At 47.2% G+C, this 23,713-nt stretch overlaps 1 protein-coding gene across 5 annotated transcripts in view; it reads right to left on the bottom strand.

The window, feature by feature from the left end:
• SYN3 (synapsin III) overlaps positions 1-23,713 on the bottom strand; it is a 498,442-nt gene that overhangs the window by 436,801 nt on the left and 37,928 nt on the right. For all 5 annotated transcript variants that reach the window (XM_070789671.1, XM_070789672.1, XM_019961256.2 and 2 more), the window contains exon 3: positions 7,246-7,303. In XM_070789671.1, coding sequence (XP_070645772.1) covers positions 7,246-7,303 — 58 coding nt within the window. The remainder of the gene's footprint in view (positions 1-7,245; positions 7,304-23,713) is intronic.

Here is a 23,713-nt window from a genome sequence, read left to right on the forward strand (position 1 = left end):
GCACTACGGGGGCTGAAAGCCTATCTCTACACTTCCTGGGTTCTTTTGACACACTGTGCTGTGCTTAGTCACTCAGTTGTGTCCGACTCTTTCAAACCCCATGGACTGTAGCCTGCCAGGCTTCTCTGTCCATGGGGATTCTCCAGGCAAGAACACGAGAGTGGGTTACCATGCCCTTCTCCAGGGTTTCTTTCCAACCCAGAGATCGAACCCAGGTCTCCTGCACTGCAGGCAGATTCTTTACCATCTGAGCCACCAGGGAAGCCCTTTTGACATGTAATTCCAGCTAATTTCTACCAATTTCTTACCATTCAGGTAAGAGTTGAGGTTAGGCAGATGGTGGCAACAAAGCTTTGCCAACAGCAGGAGCGGTTAAAGCAGGTGGGTGGCAACTCCTCCAGCCTCAGGGGGATGCAGGCTCATGTTCCCACTGGCAATAGTGGCGGTTCTAGCCGAGGCAGTGATAACAGTGAATGTAGGACTGCTGCAACTCTGGGCAATAAGAGTTCCCCCTTTGACCCATTTGGAATCAAACTTCCATATTCAATACTCCTCTGAATACAGTTGTTTATGTTTTTTTCTGATCAACTACCATCTATGACTAACTATGATATCTATGACAACCTAGACAGCATATTAAAAAGCAGAGACTACTTTGCCAACAAACGTCTATCTAGTCAAAGTTAGAGTGTTTTCAGTATTCATGTATGGATGTGAGCATTGGACTATAAAGAAAGCTGAGCACTGAAGAACTGATGCTTTTAAACTGTGGTGTTGGACAGGACTCTTGAGAGTCCCTTGGACTGCAAGGAGATCCAAAAAGTCCATCCTAAAGGAAATCAGTCCTGAATATTTATTGGAAGGACTGATCCTGAAGCTCCAATACTTAGGCCACCTGATGTGAAGAACTGACTCACTGGAAAAAAACCTTGATGGTGGGAAAGATTGAAGGCAGGAGGAGAAGGAGATGACAGGGGATGAGATGGCTGGATGGCATCACCAACTCGATGGAATCTGAGCAAGCTCCGGGAGTTGGTGATAGACAGGGAAGCCTGGTATGCTGTAGTCCATGGGGTCGCAAAGAGTTGGACATAACTGAGCAACTGAACTGAACTGAACCATCTATGAAAAGCAAAGGAAAGCAAACACAAATGTGTATTTGATTACGGCATTTACAATTTCTCTGGAAAGCTGCCTAAGAAACAAGTTATAATGTTTAAATGAACTGGCCAATAACCAGTTAAATGATTAGCCAAAAGAGAAATAGATTGGTAAGGGCAGTAGGGTTAGAGGTAGATCTTTCACCAGATACCATTTTTTACCTTTTAAATTTTTGACTATTTAAACATATTACTTTTATGCAAAAAAATAAGAAAAAATAATGAAAGTTGTATCTGATTAGGTACATACATTTCCTGCGAAATATTTCCCAAATTAACCATCTAGTTTCTGCCGAAGCATGTCCAACACAGGGACTCTGTACCCACCAAAGGGATGTGGTCCATTCATCATTACTCAGCATTGCTGAACAATGTCTGTTTATACCAAGTTGAAGTCCATCTTTTTCTATGATTGTACTGTTAGCCTGAATTCTAATCCCAGTGAAACAATACAGGCTGGTGGTTCAGCACACGTGCAGATGAATCCTGGGTTCGAATTCCTCCATCACTCATTTCAAGCAGGATGTTTAACATTTCGAGCCTTAGTTTCTTCATCTGCCAAATAGGGAGAGCCCTCATACTCACCTCAAAGTGTTGGGGTAAGGCTGGAATAAGGTTATGCATACAAAAACATTTAACCAATACATCTGGTTATTGTTCTTGGTATCTGCAGCAAATGGCAGAAAAATGCAGTGGATAAGAGCACTCTGAATTTAGACTGTCTAGGTTTAAGAACAGGTTCCTGCCAATTACAAATCAGGCAACCTTGAGAAAGCACTCTTATTCCACCTGAGCCTGTTTCTGTAAGACAGAGACAATGACAGTGCCCATCTCAACAGCAAAAAGCATTTATCCTTACCTTCTAAGTATTAATACTCAACATATGGTAGCTCTAACTCTTTTCAACCACTCATTCAGGTGGTGAATATTTGCAGAGTACAGTGAGTTCTACCAAAGGCTCTCTTCTCCGGACTAAGCATCTCCAGTTCCTTACACTGCTCTCCTTTGCTTCTCACTGCAGCCACTCTCTTCGTGAGGCATTTCAGGCTGCTACTATCCCCTCCCGACGTGATGGTACAACTGGATCTCTCACTGGAGTCCGGCTAATACAATGAGAGTGTGTATGTGTGCTGTGTGTGTGTGCCATCACTTTACTGAATTCTAAATGCTGTACTTTGATAATGCACCCTGATAATGCATCAGGTTTTCAGAGATAACCATGGTTGTTGTTTCAATCACTACGTTTTGTCCAACTCTTTTGCCACCCCATGGACTATATATAGCCTCCAGGTTCCTCTGTCCATGGGATTTCCCAGGCAAGAATATTGGAGTGGGTTGTCATTTCCTTCTCCAGAGGATCTTCCCAACCCAGGGATAAAACCCACATCTTTTGCATTGGCTGGCAGATGCTTTACCACTGAGCCACCAGGGAAGCCCATAACTATAGTTACTGAGCTCTTAATAAACATGTCAGAAACTATGCCAAGCATATGACTTATACTGACTAATTCACTCCACACATTAACTCCAAGGATAGAAATTATTATCCTCATTTTTCATATGAAAAAGCTAATACTTAGTGATGCTATAAGTGGAAGGTCAACCCAGTTAAAACATGATGGAGCTGAGACTCCATCTCCAGTATATCTTACACTAGAGTCACAGTCCTAACTTTCACACCATACTTCTTCTCACAAATATTAAGAATTTGTTTAACTCAAATTTTAGGTCTTGTTTTCTCCTCATGAGATGTTAATAAGTTAAGTCTCCCCAGTCCTGCTCCTCTTCCGCTGAGCTTTTGAATAGGATCTTATATTGTATCCTTACTCAGTTGGATCATATCAAATTTAATCCACCATACTCTCTCCCATTAACTTCAAGTCATCAGCAAATGTAATTCGATAAATCACAGTTGAGAAGGAGATGTACAACACAGCCAAGGGCAGAGCTCTTTGGCAAAGTGTTAGATGTATTTCTCTCAAGGTGAATTACCATCAAGTAGTCATTTCCTCGTGGGGGTTATGTCCAACCTGCTGCTGCTGCTGCTAAGTCGCTTCAGTCGTGTTTGACTCTGTACGACCCCATAGACGGCAGCCCACCAGGCTTCCCCGTCCCTGGGATTCTCCAGGCAAGAACACTGGAGTGGGTTGCCACTGCCTTCTCCAATGCATGAAAGTGAAAAGTGAAAGTAAAGACGCTCAATCGTGTCCGACTGTAGCGACCCCATGGACTGCAGCCTACCAGGCTCCTCCGTCCATGGGATTTTCCAGGCAAAAGTACTGGAGTGGGGTGCCAGCTACCAATCCACAAAACTGAATTAACTAACACCCAACCTCCACTTCTTTATCTCACTGACAATTATTTCTTGAAATATAACACAGCCTTTATGACAATATCTACAGTTAGGATCTACTCTAAGAAGGACTGCCCCAGAAAGAATGGTGGATGGTAGGCTGAAGTAGGTATGAAAAATATACACATGATGTATATACATGATGGTCTTGAATGCTTAAATTCTTTTAAGGGGGAAATTCCATCTTTGCTCCCAGCAGACAAAGTTGAGGAAATATAAAAAGAGGAGAAGATGAACAGGACTTCAACCAACAGCCTTCCCTAGGATCCATATGCATCTACCGAAGCCCATCTCAACTCCACTATCATGCAAGGACAGGACTCCAAAGGAGCCACGGGCATTCCTACGTAAATCAGAGGAGAAGGATCTTTACCTTCTCCTGCCTTTCTTTCCATCTGCTGGAGCAATGCACTGCCACTTAGGCTTTGGTACCTCTGTTAACACCGAGGAAAGACTATTATAATTTTGGTCTTTTTATTAAAGAAAAATGAAGTCCAAGGCTCTGCTCCACCAAGTACTAGCCAGCTAGTCTCAGAACTTTGAGTCTACTTGGTATTAATCCATTCATCAACCTCACTGCTGAGTCCCACAGAGGGGTGACTTGTACCTGTGGAGAAAGAGATCCTTTGCCTCAAATATAAACAGAAGAGAGCTTGACATGCCAGCCACCCTGGCTGGAACCTCTCAGGCCCTGCGAGGACACTGCTGAGAGGCCCTGCAGAGCCAGCAGGGCATTCTGGGTAATGGGATGCAACATGAGGCAGTTTCCCCCACTGGCCTCCCCAGGGTTTCTTGATTCCTGGCTCTGCAAAAGCTGAGGCAAACAGTTTTTGAACTGGGGGGAAGAGGGTGGAGAGAAGGGGCGGAGGCTTCCTTTAGGCCAACCACAACTAACTCATTTGCTCTGTCCAGCAAAACCCAGACAGTGCAATTATCTGGTTAATTTGGCCCTTACTTGGGAGACAGAATTCCAAAATGTGAGGCCAGCTCAGACTAAACAGTGGCTTCCATCCTAAGACTTCTCCTAAGTACTAAAGGATGCATATGAGATTCCTAGGGGGTTGCTTATGTGACCCACCCATCGATCCAGATGGGAAAAGACAAACAATTCAGACTCTAGGATGAGTTAAGGAAGACATATCTTCCAGGGAAAAATGCCCAAATGACTGCTAATTGGCCTCTTGGATAATTTGCCTTCTGATTGCCACAGAGGGAAATGACGAGAAATCAAGATGACTCTAAATTAGCCAACTTTTCCAGTGTGGCTGTAGCCTTCAGAGGTTGGCTGAGTGTCCCCAGGGTCCTGGGTGAGCTATTCTTAGGACAACTCTCTCTGATGCTCCTGCTTACAGATTTACACCCATAAGTTGGGCCAGAAGCAGCATTGAGATAAAGGGCAAAATTAAAACATGCTCCTGGGGTTTCACGAATGGAGTGAGACAGCTAGCAACTGAGCATTTACCAGATGGTTTATGGAAAACTCAGATTTTTGAGGGAAGATTAAAGAACAGCAATTTATCTCTGTTGGAAACTGACAAGCAGATTGGAATCTGTGGAATCCATCAGTTAGTCATTCTGCAAATATTTGCTTCCACTCTAATATGTGCCAGGCCCTGTGTTATTTAACAGAGTGAGATCCAAATAGTCATGGTCCCTACCCTCATGCAAATAATACCACATCTAAATATGTGGTTAAAAACTCAGATAAGGGCTAGAAAGGAAAAACTGGGGTGCTAGGTAAGGGAATAACCAGGTTTTCTGATTTAGATTGCGGTGGGAGGGCTCAAATAAAGAATGTCCGAGAAAAGAATTTTAAACTTAACACTTTTAAAGCTTTGATTTTTCAGAAAGATCAGCCTGGTTTTAGTACAAAAAATAAATTGGAAGTGGATGAAAATACGAAGTTAGGAGGCTATTGATTATGAAGACAGGATGAGAGCTGATGATGGTTCAGCCAAGGAATTGGCAATGGGAACAGAGAAGAATGGATAGACCAGAGGGATGTGGGCTGTGGCGTCTATAGCATGTGGTGAACAGGTATAATGGTGGAGGGAAAAGGAGGCAGCCAGGAGACTGTGCAGTTTCTAGCTAAGATGCCAGGTAGATGGTAGAGAGAGGATTTGGGAGGATGAATAGGTTAGGGTCAGGGGAAGAGTGTCCTCAATCATTCCACACCCCGAGCTTCCACTTTCCTTACCTCTGCTCACGCTGATTCAGTCTCCTCACTCTTCCTGTTGCCATCATCACTTGTTGAAATCCTAGCCATTCTTTACAATCCATTTCAAATACCACCCCCTCGTTGAAGTCACTTGGACTCCTCCAAATAGCTGTGGCCTCTGCTGCCCACAGCACTAAGTTTGGATCTCTCTTTCCTGGATTCCACCTGTGTTGGGTTCTGTGAAGACTTACCCTGCCTCCCTTCCTAGACCACAAGTTATTTGGGATAGCGCCTCTGCTTCTCTATCCTTGTTCTGCACATGTGAGCTAGCTAGCATAGTAGATGTTTGACAAATGTTTGTCAAGTGAACAAAAATAACCCGCTCTTTGCCATGGAAGGAAAACCAGTTAGACACTGGACTGACTTGAAAGCCACAGGATCAAATTGAAATTCAAGCTGTAGGTGTTTTAATATTAAGCCAACTCAAATTTGATGCTCAAAAAGCTTTCTGTTCCTCCAACACATCAAACTCAGAGTGCTGGAAAAGTCACATCCTTTGATTTTTCTATGGTGCTTTTCTGAGTTCATCTTACAGCAAGAGCCTTTTCCATCTTATTGCTTGCCTTTGATGATGAGGATGATGATAAATGGGTAACATCTACTAAGTGTTATTGTATGCCCTGTGCTGGTCTAAGTACTTTTCTTGGACTAACTCATTCGATCCTCTTGGCTACCCTATCAAGCTGATGCTCTACTCCAGTGGTAGATGAAGAAACTGAATTTTGGGGGGCTTAAGTACTGTTGAACTAATGTCACAAAGTTAGTTGGGACTGGAACCAAGAGTTGAGCTCCAGAGTCCATGCTCTCATGCGCTCTCCTAAGGCCAAGCACAGTGCTTGGCATTGAGTTGGTCCCCAGCAAGTCTTCAGTGAATGAAGGGGAGGAGTCCTAGATCTGGAGGCCACAAGTTCTGGGCCTAATTCTACCACTGACTTCCACTATAACCTTGGGTAAGTCTGTGCTTTTTTTCCCTATAAAATGAAGTGTGTGGATACTAGTGGTAATAACAAGAGCCAGTAGTCGAGATTCTAACCTCTTTTGAGGCTTTAAATAATTTAATCCCAAGGAAAATGAGACACAGAAAGACTCACTTGCCCAATACCTAGAAAACGAGGGAGTCAGGATTCAAACCCATTGTGCGCCCACACTGTGCTTCCAAAGAGACACCTCAGGGACCATGGTGGGGAACAGAGGGAGGTGGAACAGAATGGAGCAGACTTTTGGGCTCCCTATGCCCATTTCCATCAGAGAAGCTCTATGTGTCTCTCTTTGTTAGAATGGGCCCTACTTGAGATTCCTCTTGAATCAAGGTTCTGCTGCTAAAACAGAAAGGTTGAAAACTATTGTACTAAATAATTCTGGAATTTAAGACATCTTCCAGGTATAAGCCAGGATTTTTCTGGTAATCCTTACTCATTATAGTTTCAGAAGATGGGGGCCAAGTATGCTTCTGGGAATGGCTCTGCCTATAGAAAAGATCATGGTGATAGCACTAAAGACTAGCTCCAACCTACCTGTTCCACTCGGATCTCAATCTCTCCATTCACCTTCTTTCCATGGAAATACTTGGCCCTGTGAAGGAGAGGAAGAAATCTACTGAGTAAGGATACCAATTGCTTTACTCTTTCCTCCCTTCTTCCAAAGGCCTTACCCCCCGAGGTGCATGTCCAGACACATTCCCCACTTTCTTGCTCTCTCCCACCCAGATGGATGATTTCCTCATTATTTATATGTATCACGTGGGAAAGGGAAAGAGTACAGGATGTGAGGATTGGAGACTCAGGTTTCGGTTCTGCCAAGTCACTTTACATCTCTGTGTCTCCGCTTTATCCTCTATAAAAGGGAGACATTAACGTCTGCATAATATATTTCTAAACATTATTTTAAGGATCAAAAGAAATAAAGAATCCTACACAAATAAATAATGCAGAATTATTTTATTAGGTAGACCCTATATGACCTGTAAATGACTTATTATGTTGCTCTATCCATCCACTCCTTTATTTGTCCATCTCTCCAATGAAGCAGACCTCATCTGCCCCTTCGTCCATCCAACCACCCTTCCATCATCTTTCCTATACACCCCTGCTTCTGTCTTCCCATCAGCATTAAATGGCATCCCATCTGCCCATCACTCGAAGCAAAAACACAGACTTCATTCTTATCAGCTCCTTCTCTCTATCGCCATGGGTTCTACATACTAATTATTTCTCAAATCCATCCACTTGTCCATTTTCTCTAAAAGCACCCGAATCTTGACCTTAGTCATTTCTTTTCTCATATAAATTCTCTCTTCATGCTCTACTTTTATATCACCGCACTTACTATACTATAATTCGTTATAGTTAGTAACTGGGTTCACGCCTGTTTCCCACTGAATTATAACACAATTCCTCCAGGCTAGGAACAATCCATCTTACTCATCATTCTATTTCCAACATGTACCAGAGTACTTGATACACAGTACGAGCTCAATTAACATACGCTGAATGAATAAATGATTGAAGAGATAGATGAAGGGAAAAAAGATACTTTTTGAATACTTACTCTGTGCCCCAAAACAGTGCTATCATCTTAACCTACAGCCCTTCTCATTTAACACTTAAAACCACCACCATGAGGTGGGTATTATTATTTCCATTCCATAAATAAGGAACCTGAAACCCAGAGAGATGAAATACTTTGCCTAAGTGGCTTGAATCCTGGACTTTCACTGCCAGATCAATGCTTTTTCTCAGCCCTGAAAAACATGACCAAATGTTGGGGTGCTCCTGGGTTTAGATGACCTCCCACAAAGCAGAAGTAATACAAGTTTACATTGGCTCTTTTTGGTTGTTGGTCTGATGAAACCAAGAGCTCTTAGTGACTTGCTGTAACCTGAGCACTGTGCTGAACATATCCATAGACCTTCTCTGGGGCACAGACAGCTATTTGCTCCCAATCCCAATTCTCCTCTTTGCCCACAGAGACAACTTTTACAGACTGGCACCAAGAAATGTATCAATATATCCCAGCTTTCCATTCAGCTAGGTATGACCACAAGTTATTCAGTCGTCAGTCGTGTCTGACTCTTTGTGACCCCATGGACTGCAGCAGACAGGCTTCCCTGTCCTTCACCATCCCCCAGAACTTGCTCAAACTCATGTTCATTGAGTTGGTGATGCCATCCAACCATCTCGTCCTCTGCCATCCCCTTCTCCTCTCACCTTCAAGCCTTCAATCTTTCCCAGCATTAGGGTCTTTTTAAATGAGTAAGCATTCATATCAGGTGGCCAAAGGATTGGAGTTTCAGCTTCAGCATCAGTCCTTCCAATGAATATTCAGGGTTGATTTCCTTTAGATTTGCTCTCCTTGCAGTCCAAGGGACTCTCAAGAGTCTTCTCCAGCACCACAGCTCGAAAGCATCAGTTCTTTGGTGCTCAGCCTTCTTTATGGTATGACCACACGCTTGAGCTCTCATCAGTAGTGTTATATCCAAGAATCTTCTTCTTAGTTTCTTTTCTATTCTTTTCTCTGGAACATTGATGTTCCCATCTCTTTTCAACCTTCCACTTGTGAAAGAATCCTTCTGCAAATTCTCTGACCAAGTTGCAGTCTGTCTGCTCCTGAAGTCTATCTACATTTAGCCAACTCCAGTGGAATTCACCTCTCTTCAAGACTGCCTGAATCTCAGACTGACAGCTCTAATATTAATGCCACTTTTTCTTATGGCAATGATAGGCTTAGACGTCAAGTGGATAGAACTTTATGGGAACAGGAGTTGTTAGTGTGACTTTAAAAAGCAAGATTTTGTTTTTTTCTCCCAGGATGGTCTTCCAAAAAATGTGTGTTCGACCAGCCTCATGCAAAGGGAACCTTTTCACATTATTTGTGAATTTTATCATGAATAAAGGTAATGTTGGCAAACTCCAGACACTGGGATAAGCTCACCTCTAATATTTGTACAGCATGGGGCAAAAGAACAAATGGAAGTCTATGTATCATATGCCTAACATTTAAAATTGATAAAGGTGGCAATCATTTAAATAAAACATGCCCGTCTCTTCCTTCCTTGAACAATACAATTTCATAATGACCTGGAAGGGTCAGAATTTGAACTTCTCAGGACTCTTAGAGATCCACCCAGAACACAGTGGCATGGAGGTTGACAGCTCTTGGTTCCCATCGTCCTTCCTAATTCTCCTCCCAGCCTTCTCTCTGTCCTGCATCACTGGGGCTTCCTATGCATGCTTGTGGATAACTCAGCCCATGCGGCCAAACTTTATCTCCTTGCCCACCCATCAACAGTCCCCATGCCATGTATGGGCAGGATACATCAGGGAACTTACCTACACAGGCCCTGGAATTAGGCCTGGGTCCTCATGGGCAGGGAATTCTATAGGTTGGATAACCACTGCATGATCAAAGGGTATAACTTTCAGGGTCCTCCTTTGTTGTAAGGAGTATAGCTAGTAAAGGACTAAGTAGGACTGAGGGCAGGGGTCCCTGCTGCTTGGGTTTACAAGAAGTACTGGATGATCCTGGGACCTCAGGATGGTAGCCGAATGGTAATGAATGAAATCACTGGTATACTAGATAAAGCATGGATCTCAAATCACAGAGGCTCGGGCAAAATCTTAGCTCTATGACTCACTCACTGCATGTTCTAAAACAAGGTACTTAATCCCTCCAGGTCATAGTTTCCTCCAGGTCACTTGTTAAGGGGTGATAACATCTGCCAGCCAAGGTGTGGTGAGAAATTCACTTGATCCTGTATTCAAAGGACAGTAAGTAGAGAGTGTGGACTCAGGGCCAGAACACCTGGATGCAATCCCAGCGCCACCCCTCACTCTTTTTTTTTTTCTGAAACCCTGAAAAACTCCCTCAACCTGCATGTGCCTCAGTTTCCACATCTGGGAAATGGGGATAATCACAGTAACTATCCCATGGGGTATTGCGAGGATTAAATGTGACACAACGTACAAAGCACTTTAGAGTAAGCTCCAGAGTATACAGCCCAGGGCCTAAAGCAGAATCAGTGACAACAAAGAACTACCAAGTGTTTACACTGCGGCTGTGGGTGCTGTGTGCGGGGACCCACAAACATAATCTTACCCTCTTGGGGGTTATAGAATGGAATTACAGTCCGCCTCACTTTGATCCGCCCCCTCAGTGAGATGAGAGATTGGTGATGATAATCAATAGGCGATGTTGATACAGAAGGCTTGCGGGTCCTTCGCATCCCTCCTCCTGTTGTACTGACCCCAGCGATCAAGCGGGAGGGCTGGGAGCAGCTCCCACAGGTTCAGTCACACAGAGCCTCTAAGCAAGCAGCAACGGTGAGTTAGATCTTGTGCTCCAAGAGTTTCAGGATTCAGTCTAGACCCTCTAGGCTCCTTCATGATCTAGACCCTGTTGACCTATGACCCATTTCTTCTCTGGTTTTCTACCCACCTTTTGGACACGCTCAACTTTCTGCAATTCCTGTGCTTTTATGAGTCTGAGCCTGTGCAGTTCTCTCCTTCTCTGCTTGGTTACCTCTTTCTCATGTCCCAAGATCCCTGACCACTGTTTCCTTGAAAGCACCCTCCCAACAAGACTGGGTTAGGTGTCCCTCCTCTGGGTCCCCACGGGGTGCTATACTTAACCACCATACGACACATATCATTCTTGTTCGAATTACACATCCCCTGTCCCCATACACCTGGTCTAGGAGCTCCTGGAAACCCGAAACCGTGTCTCAAAGCTCACTGCATCTCTCGTATCCGGCACAACGTGCCAGGGCACAGGCACATGTTTAAGGAATGCTTGCTGACTGGGTAAATGAATGTTTCCTGGGATAGCCCAAGGGGCAGCTCACGCTCCAGATGCTCTGCTGCCATCTACTGGTACAATGGTGTAACACAACACAAACCCCCACCCATTACCACGTGGAGTCAGTCCCCGTTTAGCATCCCACAGGCACAGGATTCTAACTCTTAGCTCGGAACCCAGAGCACGCAGCACTACACCACCACCACCCAAACAGCTCTGGCCTCCACCGGCCTCACCTTCTCCGGAGAAACACTTGTTTTGCCCATCTCTGGAATGTTTACCGCTGGGCCTGCCAGACGGACTCAGGCTGCAGCTGAGGGTCAGGCGGTCCATCCCCCCGCCTGGCCGGGAGTCAGAAGTCTGTCTCCTGACAGGCCACACAGACTGCTGCCTCCTTGCCTGGGGCTCATTCAGGCTTGAGCTGCCTCTGAACAGTTCCGTCTGGCAGAGGAAGGGGTAGGGCTGGTCTGGAATTCTAGATGCCTTGGGGGCTGGGGTTGCTGCCGGTGTAATTGCCCGGCTGTCTGACCTCAGGTAGAATGGATGACCCCACTGTGCCTGAGGGCTCTGTCTCCCTAAACGCAGACCTCTTCCAAAGGCCCTAATATGTTTATTCTCATAATGAGTTTTCTGAGTCCACAGGCCAGTCAGTCAAGGCCTTGGCCTTGGGAGGAGGTGGGGGAAGCTCTTGATTCTACAAAGCTTCCACCTCTGTGGGTGGTCTCATATTTTACTGCCACATCAGAGGCACCAGGAAGGAGAATATTATAAAACCAGTGCCGCCTGGGGTGGGAAATCCCTAGTTTGGGGAGGCGGGATGTGGTGTGTGTGAGAGAGATTTATGGGGAGCGATACTGAGTTCTTTCATGGCTGCAGCAGCAGCAAAAGGAAGAGGAGAATTAGCACAAACAGGATCCACCTGTGCACAAGCAGCGCCCTTCTAATAAATCCGTCTGGGATGTAAAGTCAGTGTGGCTCAGCCCTGGCGGTGCCCTTCCAGGGATGAGGGGTCAAGAAACTTCTCAGGCACACTGGAGCCTATTGGGGGAGTAGTGGGGGGGAGAGCGAAGGCAGGATCTGGCCCTAGAAACTGATTTTCACATTTCTGATGAAACATGTCAGTCACTGATTTTTGGCCTGGACAGAAACTGGGGGAGATGGATGACGGATCACATAGGAGAACCCTGAAGGTGGGCACACTCAAGGTTTTCCAGTTAGCAAGATAAAGAGGCTAACATGATAGGTTGGATGGATGGAGGTGTGACAAAAACAGGGCCTTTGAACATGGAGTTCTAACTCAGAGACCCAACTCCGTTGTTGTTGCTCAGTTGCTCAGTCATGTCTGATTCTTTGTGACCCCGTGGACAGCAGCACGCCAGGTTTCCCTGTTCTTCACTATCTCCTGGAGTTTGCTCAAACTCATGCCCATTGAGTTGGTGATGCCATCCAACCATCTCATCCTGTCACCCTCTTCCCTCCTGCCTTCAATCTTTCCCAGCATCAGGGTCTTTTCCAATGAGTTGGCTCTTTGCATCAAGTGGCCAATTCTAGTTCCATTATTTACTCCCAGGAACAGCTAACCCTCCTGCTCCCCTCCCACTGTCAGAGGGGACCCTCCAGTGATGGGGCAACCTCACTGTACCTCTTTGCAAGTGGAAGGGCTCCAGGGAATTGGAAAGGGGAGGGGCTCTCTGAGAGTGACAAGGGCCCCTGCATCTGTACAAGGATCTGTGAAGGTAAGGAAAGGAGACCCACTAGGGCCTCAAGGATGTGACGACTGTTCCCTCAATGCCTTCTGACAGCAAATAGGGAAGGAGACCTCTGTGGAGGTCTGCTCACAATTCACATCATTTACTCACTACTCACTGAGCCTCGTAAGGACTGGGCACCTTACTAGGCATGGGGTGGAAGGCCGATACAGTCCCTGCTCTTGTGGAGCTAACATTCTCCTGGAAAAGTCAGGAAACTAACCAGGTGAAAAGGAAGTGATGAATACGATGAACAAGGTGGTACAGGGTAGGATGTGGGGAGCAGGGAGATCTGATCCAGGAAAGTCAGGAAGCCTTCTTTGGAAGATACTCAACACAGTTGTACTAACCATCTACTGTGTGCCAGAGCCTGCAGGCTCTCAAGAAATAGCAATGAAGATAACTCAGTGCTTGGCCTCAGGGGGTTTACTGTCTAATGGGAGGGAGAGACTCATAAAGTACAATGACCACAAAGGACATTAGCTCTAAGACCAGGTCAGCCCACTGAAAGAGACCCAGCCCAGTTTAAGAGCCTAAGACTGCTTCCCTGGTAAAGTGACCCAGTTCCTCAATCTATCCATCCATCCATCCATTCATCTATCCATCCATCCATCCGTTTGGTACCTATCCTTTGCCAGCATCAAGGGCTGCAAAGATGGCTCTGAGAAGGTCTGATGAGTGTGTATATGTGTGAAAGGCACACAGGGCAAAAGAGTTAGGCAGGTACTGGTGGCACTCGGGGGCCAATGAATCTTCCTGGGGCATGTCCCTCAACATGCAGGAAAAATGAGCGACAGGCACGGAGCAGAAGACCTGGATTTGAAATGGCAGCTCTGGCACCTGCTACATGACTTTGAATAAGCCTCTGCTCCCTTATCTGAAGGGTGAGGATGGGAAGCTCTACCCACAGGGTCATGAGGATAAAATGAGGATGTGGATTTGAAGGCTTCTGGGAACCTGCCAAAAATGTGCCAGCAAGTGGTTGCTCTCTGGTGAGCTGCTGGTGTGGACTTCACCCTCCAGGTAAAAAGGTGGGTGAGCACTGCTAGCATTAGAACTAGCTGGTCCTCTCCAGCTCTGCTATTTACTTCCTAGCGCTGCTTCAGACAAACATCAACCTTTGCAAGCACCAGTCTCATTTGCAAAAATAAGCACATCGCTATGTCTGCCATAAGGCCCCATGAATGTTGTCCCTGACACATGGCAAATGTTATGTTCATCTCTTTCCCTCCTGTCGTTCAACAGGTGGGCATGTACCTGGGGAAGTGACAAATCATTCAGGGGAAGGTGGCAGTATCTTCATTACTCTAAAAGGATCTCCAGCTTCATGTCAAGCATGATGGAAACCTGCCTTGGCTACACTCCGGGAGCTCCTCTTTCTCCCCAGAACCAGCCTTTAAGGCAAATAAAATCGTCAGCCACCCACTCACTCTGACAGCAGAGATTATGCCAGAATGTTACCTCCCAATCCCTAGCCCTCTTCTCTCCAGAGACACAACACTGTGTCATCCTCACTCCCACAGAATTCTGAAAGTCCACAGCCTTCATTTCACAAGAACAGTTCACATTTAGAAGGCTAAGCTGTTCCCTCAGCAAACATTTAAAGAGCATCTATCAAGAACTCATTAACAGATGCTTATCTATTAAGATGCTTTCAAATTGTGGTGCTCGAGAAGACTCTTGAGAGTCCCTTGGACTAGAAGGAGATCAAACCAGTCAATTCTAAAGGAAATCAACTCTGAATATTCATTAGAAGGACTGATGCTAAAGCTGAAGCTCCAATATTTTGGCCTCCTGATGGGAAGAGCTGACTCACTGGAAAAGACCCTGATGCTGGGAAAGATTGAAGGCAGAAGGAGAAGGGGTTGGCAGAGGATGAGACGGTTAGATAGCATCACTGACTCAATGGACGTGAATTTGAGCAAACTCGTGGGAAACAGTGAAGGACAGAGGAGCCTGGTGTGCTGCAGCCCATGGGGTCACAAAGAGTCAGTCACAACTTAGGGACTAAACAACACCACTAAGAGCTCAACCTGGCAAAATGCCCGTAAAAAAGATGATACCCTGAAAGCTAATTCACACCAAGGTATAAGTGACTTATAGCTGACCATCCGTAAAAGGGGTTTAGATGGGATGAGTAGAATGAGAAGGGAACATGAGAATATTAAGTGTTTGATGTTTGTGTGAGGCCTGTCAAGGTGAGAAGGGCAAGGCACAGAAGGAGAAGCCTAAGAGAAGTTACTTTCCCTCCACCTCCCTCCTTCCACGTATTCAACCAATTACCCACCCATCTGCTTACCCATCCATCCCTCCATCTCTCTAAGTGAAGTCGGCTAGTCGTGTCCAACTCTTTATGACCCCATGGACTGTAACCTACCAGACTCCTCTGTCCATGGGATTTTTCAGGCAAGAGTATTGGGATGGGTTGCCATTTCCTTCTCCAGGGGATCTTCCCAACCGAGGGATCGAACCCAGGTCTCCTGCATTGCAGGCAGACGCTTTACTGTCTGAGCCACCAGGAAGTGTTCCATCTCTCTATCCAGGCTCTACTATGTGCTTAGCACTGTGCTAGTCCCTAGGAATCATACTGAACAAAACAACCCCCTGCCATCCTGGTGCTCCTGGTCTAGCCAGGAGACAGGCCCAGATGAAGAATATTTACTCTGACTCCTCTCTTCATCAGAAATTACTAACTGGCAAACCTCATGGAGTCCACGGTCTTATTTTGTTGGACTTACATTATATACTTTTGATTTTAAAACAGAGAATTCATTTATCAAGAATTCAGACTTCTGGCTTCCCCTGAAAATCAATAACTGAGCATCACGAGACCTGTATTTCCACGTGGCAAAAGCTGGCTGAGAGGACGGCAGCTGTTGCCTGCAGTTGGGGCATCAGTTCTCACGCCCAACAGTCCCCATGGCTCCCTGTTGTCTCTCTGCAGCCAGTGTCAAGTGGCAGAGGCATTTGTCATAGAGCCTGGGCTGCTGTCTTCCTTACAGAAGGGAAATATTTCTCTGTGCCTTTGCCTTTTCCTGGCACCTGCCCCTTCACTCACCGACCACCTTGCCTTCTGTGAGCAGCTGCACAAGCAACCCCTAATTTAACTCATTCCATTATGAAGATGGCAATTAGCTCAGTGAAAATCTTCAGGAAGCCCACACCACTGCCCTTCCTCCAAACTCAGGTTTGGAGGTCAGAAAAATGGATACAAAGCACCGTGCCCTCTCTTGCCATCACAGACAGCCTCCCTCCTGCTGAGGAAACATCCCATGCAGGCTTCCACAGGCCTCAGGAGGAAAGACATTCTGCAATGAGACTGATGTCTGCCCAGTGACCTGCCCCCCCAGGGCAAGGCTGTAGCCAGACAGGTGAAGTCTGGAGGAACAGGAACAGCTATTGCTAAGAGAGCCCATGGCATCTGAGGGACTTCTCTGAAAGAGGAGGACCTAGGCAAGAAAATCACATTTTGAAGAATGAAGGAAGACTCAGAAGTTGGACAGTGGAATTATCCAGAAAAAGGCAGGGCAATGGCAGGAAAAATGACTAAGACATAAAAGCAGAGAGAGGAAAATGAAAAGTTTCAGGTCTGAGACTCCTTTAAGGGCTTGCAGGCTGGCCCCTTCAGAGTCTGGGTTCTTCTGCATTACTCCTCCCTGGCTGCCCGCCTAGTTGTATTGGAAGCTGCAGGTGATGGGGGCTCACTCCTCACTGGGCGGCCTGCGTGGTCTTCGGCTGATGTTCCCGTTACATACACTGAGCTGACACATCTCCCTCTTTGTCTGCTTCACCGGCCTCAGTTCTCCTAGTTGGGAACCACATGAAACCAGTCCTCTAGCCACGATGGTTTCTAAACTTGGCTCTTCATCATTTAAAAAATGTTTCCTGCACTCTCCTCTGGATATTCTGACTCAGTAGTTCTGGAAGAGCCTCTCAGTGTGGCCTGTCCCACACCCATTCTGACTTCTATTATCAGCACCTCCATCTGCACTTGTATTCATGAACCAAGCCTCTCTCTTGCACACAGTCTTGATGGGACTGTCCCCAAGTGTCCCCAGGACATGTTATGGAACCACCCAGGTTTGTTCTTGCCCAGGAATTTTATTTTTAAGCAGAGAGGCACAAAGCTTGGAAGACAATAGGAGCTGACTTCTCCAGAGAGGGTTCACAGGCTCCTGCCTCTTAGGTCCAGACAGAGCCTCTCCTAACCTCTCCAAAACTTGGGTCTTCTTGTTTTCTTTTCATTCTGTGAGTCTCCGGCATATGTTCCATAAACCCTCCATTTTGCCTAACTCAGCCAAAGTCATTTCTTTTTCTTGCAAACAAAGAACTCTATCTATACAGAAGGTGAAGAGCGGTACCTGATAATCTGAATGTCATTCTGACGGAAACAGTGCTTTGGGGACCGTGATCTCAGTTTATTGTCATTGCTTGATTGATGAAGGCACTGAAGCCTGCAGAGGACAGTGGCTCCTAGATTTCACAGCATCAGCAGGGAAGGGGGAACTGGGAAAGACACAGCGTCCATCAGACTCCTCCCCGTGCTACCTTCTGCTCTAAGACACTTCCCCCAGATTTCCTAGCCACACTCTCACAGGGTGAAGACTCTACCAGGGCAGGAGACAACTCTTCACTGTTTTCCCCTCCCTTCCCTCTCGCCGTGCAAGAGCAGGGGAGGAAGCGGCCGGGGCACAGAGCCTCTGGATTGGATGGCGGGGAGACCTCACGGAGAGAGGTCAGCACTTGAAAAATTCCTCAAGTCAAAGGGCTCGGGGCCTGGGTGCCACACAAGGCCCTCACTGTGTGCGGACATTGTCCCCCTGATAAAAGGGGCCGGGCCTGGGAAAGCGGCGCTGGTGTCCAGGCAACAGGCCAGGCTGCTGGGGAATGCCCAAGGCCCCTCCCGCCCCAGGCACCAAGGCGGAGGGAGGGGGAGTGGCAGGGGGGGTGCCCAGATTGGGAGGACGAGCCCAGAAGCCCAGCGCCACCCCAGGTTGCAGGGGGTGGCTTGTGTGAATCCGTGAATGAAGGGAGTAAGAGGATGGCAAGACCCCTCTCACCAGGCCTTTCCTAGCTCCCTGCCCTCCACCTCTGGATTACCCCACAGGGAAGAGGCAGGGCTTGCCCTTATTTCAAGGAGAGTCTTAGGGGTGGGGGAAGAGGTGGGTCAGGGGAGACATAAGGATTTTGTTTCCTAGAGCCTAGTGTCTCGAAGAGACAGGTGTGTATCCTGCCTTGAGCCCCCCTACCAACTCTAGGAGGAGGGGAACCAGCCCGGTCCCCGTCTTCCCATCTTCAGAGTAGAGAGTGTGCCAGCCCACCAGCACCCAGACACCCCTCCTCCAGGGCTTCTAGAACGCAGCCCTCAAGCACGTCCGGCTGAACTGAGAAACGTGCCAAGTGGCCTCCTCCCCATTGCCTGCCAGTGCCACTATGTTCACCAGCAGTTAGTATCACAATTAGCTGGTTGTTTGTTTTTTTTAACATTTTTATTTATTTGGCTGTGCAGGGTCTTAGCTGTAGCACACAGGATCTCCCGTCTTCCTTGTGGCATGTGGAGCTCTCGCTGCAGCATATGGGATCTTTAGCTGTGGCATGTGGGATCTAGTTCCCTGACCAGGGATTGAACCCAGGCCCCCTGCACTGGGAGTATGGAGTCTTAGCCACTGGACCACAGGGAAGTCCCTGCAATCAACTGTTAACACCATCACCATTTCAGTGCCTGTTATGACAGCTAAGCCCAATACCAGCCCCACTTGTGGCATCATCTCCACCTCTTACTGACCCTTCATGAGAGGTGCCACGATCCTGCCTTACAACTGAGGAATGTGAGGCCCAGAGGTCAGACTCCCCCAAGGTCTCATGAGTGAGAGAGAGGACGGGGGTCCAGGCAGTCTGCCTTGAGACTGTCCACTTGATTTTGTTCCTGCCCTGCTGGTGACTGAGACTGTTCAGTCCTCATCACAGGCCAGGAAAGCAGCTTCCTGAGAATGAGGTCAATGGAAGGGGTGGGAGGGCTGGTTTGGCTACCCAACCGGAATGCAAGGACGCACAAAGGCCAGCTTCTCACTGGGCCCATGTTAGCAGGGCTGGGCACTGCCTCTTGTTGCCACTCTCCGTAAGTAGGGTAGAAAGATAAACTAGCAGACATCTACTTAAAAATGAATTCCAGATAAACAACAAATAATTTTGTGGTACAAATCTATATATTGCAATGGGATATGTTTATACTGATTCATTGTTTGTCTAATTATTAATTGGACATACTTATTTTTACTGGCTAAAGCAACAAGGAACTCTACCCAAAAGCCTCTGCTGGTGATGCCAGCTCTTAATTTAATGCCCCCTTCCCACCCACTGCAACCGTCCCCCGACAAGATGGCACAGTGGGAAGCAGAAAGTCCTGGCCACCCTGAGGCCAATTAGGCCACAGCAAGGCTTCAAGGGGCTGCCAAGACACCCTGAGCTCACGAGTGTCTGGATGGCTATAGGAACCCCCACTTCCCCTGGCACCTCAACATTCTGGCTGCCCAAAGGCACTGATGGAGAGGGTGCTCGAGGTGGGCACTTTCCTCTGAGGAGGAGGTCACTTGGCCACTGTGCTGTAACAGGGAGTCCTGCCCTTGGACATGAGCGTGTGTGGTATGTGCACTCACACAAGGCTCCAGAGCCCTCGGGCACAGCACACGAGGCCTGTGCTCAGGTGGGAGAGGGAAGGATGACAGGAGGACAGGGATGCCAGACTCGTCAGCTGGCCGGCCTGGGCCGGCTGCACACGCCACTGTGCCTGCTCTCATCCTGGGCTCGGAGCCTTAGTCCCCTTCTTCACACGAGGAGAACAGTACTAGTGCTCCACACAGTTGTTGAGAGGGTTAAATCAGAGAGTCCAGGAAAACCACTTAGCACAGTGTCTGGCCGTGCAAAGTGCACAGGTGCTTGTCCTGTGACAGTGAGGAGGACCTGACCGCACTCCCAAAGAGCTCGTGGTTTCTTCATTTGTGTGCTCACTCATTTCCAACCTAGACTTCTTAGCACCTACATCGTGCCAAACACTGAAGCCCTGGGAAACAGTCAGCAGGAGGTAGGTCACCATCCGATATGCCTGCAAAGAAGTTACTCCTGGTAAAGTCCCAGCCTACCCCTCTCCTGTTTTGGTTTCTCAAGCAGTGCATGGTATGTCCGTGCCTTGCTTTCTTGTCTGTAAAATCCTTCCTAGGAAAATCAGAAAGTGTGACTGGCAGTGGTATACTGGCTAGCTCTCTAGGGAGACCTAAAAATCCTGGTTTGCAGCATTTGCGCATTTCCATGGTGTAAATGCTCTCATGGTGGCCAGTGTGACTTCCAGTTAGATTGAGCGGTGTGAGAGGGGAAAAAGGATTAAAGAATGCCACCACGGTCACTCTCAGCTCACTGTCACACCTTCACCCTTGCCATTACCTGTAATGTCACCTCCAAATCACTCATTCAATCAACAGATGTTTCCCAGCACCCACTATCTACCTGCCCTGTTCTAGGCTCTGGGACACAAAGACAGCAAGTAGGCATGGGTGGGTGGGTGGTAGTGGGGATACAAATTATCATACAACATAGCAACTCTCAGTGAATCCAGACATGCACAAGGTGCTCTAATTAGTATCATTAACCATCATATGGTAGGATGGGGCAGCCTCACAAACTCCAGGCTGAAAGGATAGTAGCTAAGGGGTGTTTAAAACTAAGAATCCCCTTTTCATTTCCTCCTCAACAAGTAAAAGAAAAAGGAAATTCTAGGGAAGGGTGGAGAATAAGAGGGAGGGTAACAATGGATCAACCCTGGACATTCACTGGAAGGACTGAAGCTCCAATACTTGGCCACCTGATGCAAAGAACTGACTCACTGGAAAAGACTCTGATGCTAGAAAAGATTGAAGGCAAAAGAAGAAGGGGGTGGCAGAGGATGAGATGCTTGGATGGCGTCACCGACGCAATGGACATGAGTTTGAGCAAACTCCAGGAGATGGTAGAGGACAGGGAAGCCTGGTGTGCTGCAGTCCATGGAGTCACAAAGAGTCAGACACCACTGAGCGACTGAACAACAACAATAGATCATTGTTGAAAGAGAAGAGCAGCCATTCTGGGAACAAGGACCATGGGAAGCAAGAGGAGGGAGGGTTTCAGAGACCCCTGGAGGGAGGGGCTGGGGGCCAAGCCTTAGCTGCCTTATGCCCCCTTCACCCCAGGATCCCCCTCCCAAGCCCATCCGGGCTCCAGAGACCTTGAAGGTAAAACTGAGATCAAGAAGTACACCCAACCTTGTTATGAAGAACCCTTTTCTGGGTCATGATCAATGTTCTCATTTTGAAAAAAAAAAAAAAAAAAAAATCAAACCTTGGGTTCTAGTACATTCTGTGGCAATAATTTACACTGTAGATTACGGCTTTACAGTGTAAGGCAGCTCTACGAGATTGTTAAAACAAGTAGATGAATTTTTTAAATTATTGCTACAGAATGTACCAGAACCCTAGGTTTGATTTCTTCAAAATAAGAACATTGATCATGACCCCCAGAAAGATTCTTCATAACAAGGTTCGGTGTACTTCTTTGATCTCAGTTTTACCTTCAAGGTCTCTGGAGCCTGGATGGGCTTGGGGAGGAGGATGTTGGGGTGAAGGGGGCATACATACTGAAAAATAAACAGCCAAGACTTTATACACAGGTGAGTAAAACTGGGAAGCCCTCAACTGTATGCACTATATTGCTGACTCTTGCAGTAAGGTGAATTTCAGGCCCCATGATGCCCAATACAGGCTGTTCTGGTTGGAATGGTTTGGGACAATGACATATGCTAATTGAAAATATATTACACGGTGAGCTCCAGGGATACAAAAAGAGGAAGACACAGGCCTTATTCTTGCAGAAGAGACAGCTACCTAAAGCCAAGTACAACACAGTGTGATGTGTGCTGTGGTGGCATGATGAAGTGTATTTTAAGTTATCAAAGGAGGAAGTTATTAGCACTGTTGGCAGGGTAGGTGTGTGAGGGAAGACTTCAGAGAAGAAGTGAAACTTGAGCAGGCTTTTGAGGATGAATGGAGATTGGCCCAGTGAACAACAACATAGGGAAAGGCATTCCAGGTAGCAGGGAACAGTATGGGCTAAGGCAGAGGTGTGTTTGAAAACTACAAACCTTTGCTACTCCTGTGCAATAAGCAGCAAAGAGGACGCTGAGCTGGAGGCAGACCTAGAGGGAGGGCAGACATGCTTACACTCTGACTTTGGACTTGAGGGCAATGATGTACCACCTAATGGTTATAATAGGTGACACCTGATGGGACATGGGAGTGAACTTGCAAGATTGGATTTTGGAAAGAGGATACTTTGGTGGTAACATGAAAGGTATACAGGAGGCAAGGTCAAGACTAGAGGACTGACACCAGTCAAAGCGCTGGAAAATTGGCAAGAGAATGAGTGGAGAGGGCCGAAGAAAAATGAGCCTGAAATCCATTTGTTGTATTTCTCCTTTCCCTTGTGGTTCTCAAACCTGACTGATCACCCATCATCCCAGAGGACAGTGCCAGCTTGAGTTCAGAGGGACTCCTGACCCAGATCTTATTGGCAGGTGAGTCTGGTCCAAAGCTCCCCAACCTCCCTGATGTAGCCAGGCTGACCTCTGGGGCAACCCCAAAAGGTCGTGGGATCTCAAAATGCTCCGCCATTAGTCCCCCTTTCCAGTAAAGGCGGCTTTGGGATCCTGTGTGTCTCCGCAGAAGATGGACAGTCCTCCTCTCCCTCGCTTCCCCCTGGCCACTGGCCAGGTATCATTCATCCCTGGGAGGCCCAGGCTGGTTCCGAGAGTCTGCAAGCTGGCCTCTGTCAGGAAGCAAGAGGGGGAGGTTCCTGTAACTCTCTCACCCTCTAGGAAACCTGATTCTGCAGCAGGGTCCTGGACCAGGAAAGGGGTGACAGAGAGAAGGAACCAAGGCTGACAAGGGAGAAAAGGGAGCCACATTGTTCCTGATGGGTTCATGCTCAGTCCAGACGGGGATCATCTCCCCCTCTCATTACCATCTCAAAGGAGAAAGAAAGGGACTGTGTGAGCGGGCTTCTCCCTCTTCAACAGCTTCTTCCTCTCAGGAGACAGTCTGCACAATGAAGGAGGCGCTGGGCAGGGGGCTGACCCAGAGGCAGCCGGACTCTGCCAAAACTAGCCAGGGACAGTGGGGCTAGCCCGCCACCTGCTGGCCGCTCCTGGTATGGGAGGACGACAGGTATCCTTCCGGAACTTGGCAGGGAAGAAATCGGGGTTCTAAGGCAGCCAGCAAAGGTTCTCAAGTTCTTAAAGAATCTAAGATGAGTTCTGTATGAGAAGCTGTCATGTGTGGGTTGGAAGTCTCTGTCACAAACATCCAATGAATGCACAGCTAACTCCCAGGTGACATTATAATGAGGCTCAGTTTCTCAC

Source organism: Bos indicus, chromosome 5 (assembly GCF_029378745.1).
Source record: "Bos indicus isolate NIAB-ARS_2022 breed Sahiwal x Tharparkar chromosome 5, NIAB-ARS_B.indTharparkar_mat_pri_1.0, whole genome shotgun sequence".
Taxonomy (NCBI): domain Eukaryota; kingdom Metazoa; phylum Chordata; class Mammalia; order Artiodactyla; family Bovidae; genus Bos; species Bos indicus.